The sequence below is a fragment of the Anarrhichthys ocellatus genome, unplaced genomic scaffold (genome assembly GCF_004355925.1).
Source record: "Anarrhichthys ocellatus isolate YVR2014 unplaced genomic scaffold, GSC_Weel_1.0 scaffold544, whole genome shotgun sequence".
Classification (NCBI taxonomy): domain Eukaryota; kingdom Metazoa; phylum Chordata; class Actinopteri; order Perciformes; family Anarhichadidae; genus Anarrhichthys; species Anarrhichthys ocellatus.
The window spans coordinates 1-4,179 of NW_022280518.1; the positions used below are offsets into that span (position 1 = coordinate 1).

The 4,179-nt window shown below is 46.5% G+C and overlaps 1 protein-coding gene across 1 annotated transcript in view; it reads left to right on the forward strand.

The window, feature by feature from the left end:
* The first annotated feature begins 1,057 nt into the window (after positions 1-1,057).
* Positions 1,058-4,179, forward strand: part of pwwp2a (PWWP domain containing 2A) — a 3,893-nt gene continuing 771 nt past the window's right edge. The window contains exons 1-2 of the mRNA XM_031880063.1: positions 1,058-2,004; positions 3,092-4,105. Coding sequence (XP_031735923.1) covers positions 1,286-2,004; positions 3,092-4,105 — 1,733 coding nt within the window. The 5' untranslated portion in view covers positions 1,058-1,285. The remainder of the gene's footprint in view (positions 2,005-3,091; positions 4,106-4,179) is intronic.

Genomic DNA, 4,179 nt, shown 5'->3' on the forward strand with positions numbered 1-4,179 from the left:
ATGTGTATATATATATATATATATATACATGTGTATATATATATGTGTGTATATATATATGTGTATATATACATATGTGTATGTATGTATATATATATGTATATATGTATATATAGAGAGAGGGAGCTGAGACGACACACTTTTTTACATCATTCCTGAGTGTTTGATGAGTTATATCATTTAAGAGAAACAATAATCATATTCTGGGTTATTTAATAATGACGTCACAATTTCAAAACGTACAGATGCAAATAATTCATAAATAAGACAAACGCATTCTGCCCTAGAAATGGATCCTGTGCTTATAAACAGAACACAGTTTGTTAAAGAGGTAACAGACTACAGAGAGAAACACCTCTACAGTGATGATTACTGTGTGTCTTTATGAGTTATTGGTATTATTCAGTGGCGGGCCTTCTGTGCTGTCCTACTACAGTTGAACAGCTACGGTGCAGATACATGAATCCGTGCATGACGGGATGCTGCGTCATTAACGGACAATGCATAGTCAAATCAACAATGACAACAAAGTCTTAAGAACCAGTCACATATATTAATATGACAACAAAGCATGACGCATCAATCCAGCAGACCTGCAGCAGATCCACACATTCCACCACACAAGAGCACGAGCCATTCAAATAGTAACGTTACTGCAGATGTAAACAAACAAACGCAGTTTGTCACTTACTGAATGCTGTTCACTTAAAGACAAAGTCCATCCTCCTTTCTTTGTTGACAGAGTTTAATAATATTAATTTTAATAATAATTAACAATAATTAACAAAGAAAAATATCTTATACTTCAGTAAAAGTACTAATACCTGTAAAGTACTATGTGTATAAGTAAACAGGTTAAATCTCTTAATCACACGTGATAATAATCAATGTTCCTCATATGACTTAATATTCACCAGCACAAGTAAAATTACACAAGTAGCAAAGGTAAACTTTATATGTATATAATATATAAATATATATTACGTACATATATTATATAGTATATAAATATATATATTATATATATATATATATATGTATAATATGATATGATCAGCTGGTGATCGATCACATTGATGGTCTTTAGTGCTCCATGTTTTTGTTTCTGCTAAAGAATGATGCCACCTAATGTCACCATTGACGCATCACGTACTCTGACTCATCGTCCAATCAGAGACAACGCTCTGCCTCGTTTCATTTGAGTGACAGAACTTCCAGCCAACGGGCTGTGCGCCTGCGCAGGCGGCATCGTTGTCGGGGGCGGGGCGAGGCACAGCGGAACAAAATGGCGGCCGTGGCTGCAGAGCCAGCAGCTGCTGCGGTTCTGATAACAACAATAACCGCGGCGACGGACGAAGAGGGCTCGGTAGAACCGGGTCCGGTTGGACCGGGACTAACAGGAGACCCGCTGGAGACCGACGGGTTACGGGAGACCGGTCCGGTCGTGCAGCTGGTCCGGGTGGAGGATGATGGTGTGGAGGAGCACCGCCATGTCAGGCCGGAGATGGAGTCCTCTGAGACCGGAGGTAACGATGAACACACCGGTAGCCCCACGGTGGACCGGTTCAGTACCGGAGTACCAGGAGATCCAGAGGTTTACCGGAGCATCCTGCAGCCTTCTGCCGTCTTTCTGCACTCATTCCCGGATCCCCCGCCCGTCACAGAGGCCGGTTTGTCTCTGGCGGAACCATTGGAACCGAGCACCAATGTGACTACGGACCGAGATTACAGGGCTCTGGTCCAACCGGAAGACGCCATGTTGGACCCAGAGACAGACCCTGGTACAAACTCAGCGGGCCTGATGACGGAAACCGTGAAGCAGGAGAAACCTATTGAGGAGGACTTCTCTAGACCTGGTCCTGGTCCCGGTCTCGGTGCCCAGGACCTCACTCCCGGGTCTGAAGTCCGGGTCTCCCTGGATCACGTCATCGATGACGCGCTGGTGGTGTCCTTCCGGTTGGGGGAGAAGGTTTTCTCCGGAGTGCTGATGGATGTTTCAAAAAGGTAAAACTTTATTAAAATATATATATATATATATATATATATATATATATATATATATATAAAACTTTATTAACATGTTAACAAAAATCATCGACTGATTAAATGTTAATACAAATAATTAGAATAGAATTAAGAACCCAAAAATATTCATAAAACTTATTTAGCAGGATGTATATAGATACAATTAATTTCAGATGCTGTCTGAGATCCTCACGTGCTGTTCTTAATATTATTAATATTAATATGCTATGAATATAATAATATATTATTAATATAGTATTATGCTAGAGCTGAAACTGAGGACATGTTACTGATAAACCAGGTCTTTTCCTTGTGAACTTCACAATAGTTGTACAAAATAAGCATTGATAAGAAAAGTCGTCCTCATAGCGTTACTTGAAATGTCCGCTCCGTTGGGTTGATACTGCCACTGATAACAGCTGCTTCGTATAAACAGCTGCTAGTAAAGACAACAAGGTCAACACCTGTAATCAGTTGTCCATGTTGGACTAACCCTAACAAGTTTGTTTGTTTTCTTTTGGAAAGGTGGTAGGGTCACGTGGTAGGGTAACCTCAAACTAACCCTAACTCTCGGGAGCGTTTTTAAACATATCCGTCCTCTGGGCTCTAAAACTACGGCCGAGTGTGAACGCTCAGTGTAACGTAGAAAAGATGTTTTAAAATAGAAACGTGACCTCAGAGAGATGGACAAACTTTACAGTCGTCGCTCACTAGAACCTTTTTGTGGATTCAGACCATCTTGTTGGTCTTTTTGAAGTTCGTCTTTCTTCCTCTTTGTGTTTCCTGATGATATCTCCCAGCAGTCATAGTTTTCAGTCATGTGACCTTAGCGGTGACCTGGAGGGAAAACAAAGGGCGGCTCACATGAACTCTCAGTAGAAACTCCTCTTTCTAGCCACGAATATTTGAATTACCTCTCAACTGACGACGTTTGTTTTATTTCAATGTTTGTTTCTTGTGTTTTGATGTTGTATTTCGATGTTTGTTTGTTGTATTTTGACGGCTCCACAGTTGTAAGATCTCGGTGTCATTGAGTTTCTAAGGTTCTCATCCTTCGTGGTTTCAGGTTCGGACCATACGGTATCCCCATCACGGTGTTCCCCAGACGGGACAACCAGAGTCGACCTCCGATATCTGTGCAGTCACCGCCGGCTACCGTCGTCGACCCGTCCACCAAACAGGAAGAGGTCTCTGTGACACCACCCCCTCCCCAGCCTCTGCCCTGGACCTCGAAACCGCCGCCCCTGTTCCAGGATGGGGCGGCGTACCCGCCTCCGCTGTTCATCAGGGACACCTACAACCAGGCCTTACCTCAGCCGCTGCCACGCAAGATCAAACGGCCAAAGCGGCGCTACCGCTGTGAGGAGCCAACCTCCATCATGAACGCCATCAAGCTCCGCCCCCGCCAGGTGCTCTGTGACAAGTGCAAAGGTGTGGTGGCGTCGGGGGGGCACAGGGAGTCCCGGCGGGGCCCGGCGGATCTGAGGAGCGAGGAGGCGTCACGGCGACGGCGACCGGCCGAGGGACCGATCTCCTCTGAGGTCAAACGGCTGAGAAGTGACGACAAGGGAGGACGTCCTGCAGACAGACGCTCATCATCAGGGATACGTGTGTCATCTTCCTCTTCCTCTCGCCGTGTCCTGAGGGGCGTGGCTTCATCTTCATCCTCACCATCATCCAGCCGCATGTGTCTGAAGCTGAACCCCAAGAAGATTCTGGCCAAAGGTTCGGCCATCGACTCCTCTGAAGCTCGGCAGGTTCTCAAGAAACTCGCGAGGAGTTCACAGCCGCAGACACCTCGCCGACCCAAAGACCAGAACCAGGACCAGGACCGTACCAAGGCCGTAACCAGAGCAGCTGCCCTGCAGAACCACAACCAGAAGGTGCACTTCACTCGCCGCCTACAGCATCTCGGTGGCGCCGCCGTCAGCTCGAGCTCCCACGTGGCGCTTCCACCCAGGATGCGCCTCAAACCCCAAAGGTATCGTACCGACGACAGCCAGGAGTCCTCGTCTAAACAGAGTGCTCGCTCATCGCCTCCCAAACTTGCTTCAAGCCCCGCCCCCACACCCAACCCAGAACCTCCCCAAGCCTCGCCCCAAGCCTCGCCCCAAGCCCCGTCGCAAGCTCTGCCCCAAGCCCCGTCGCAAGCTC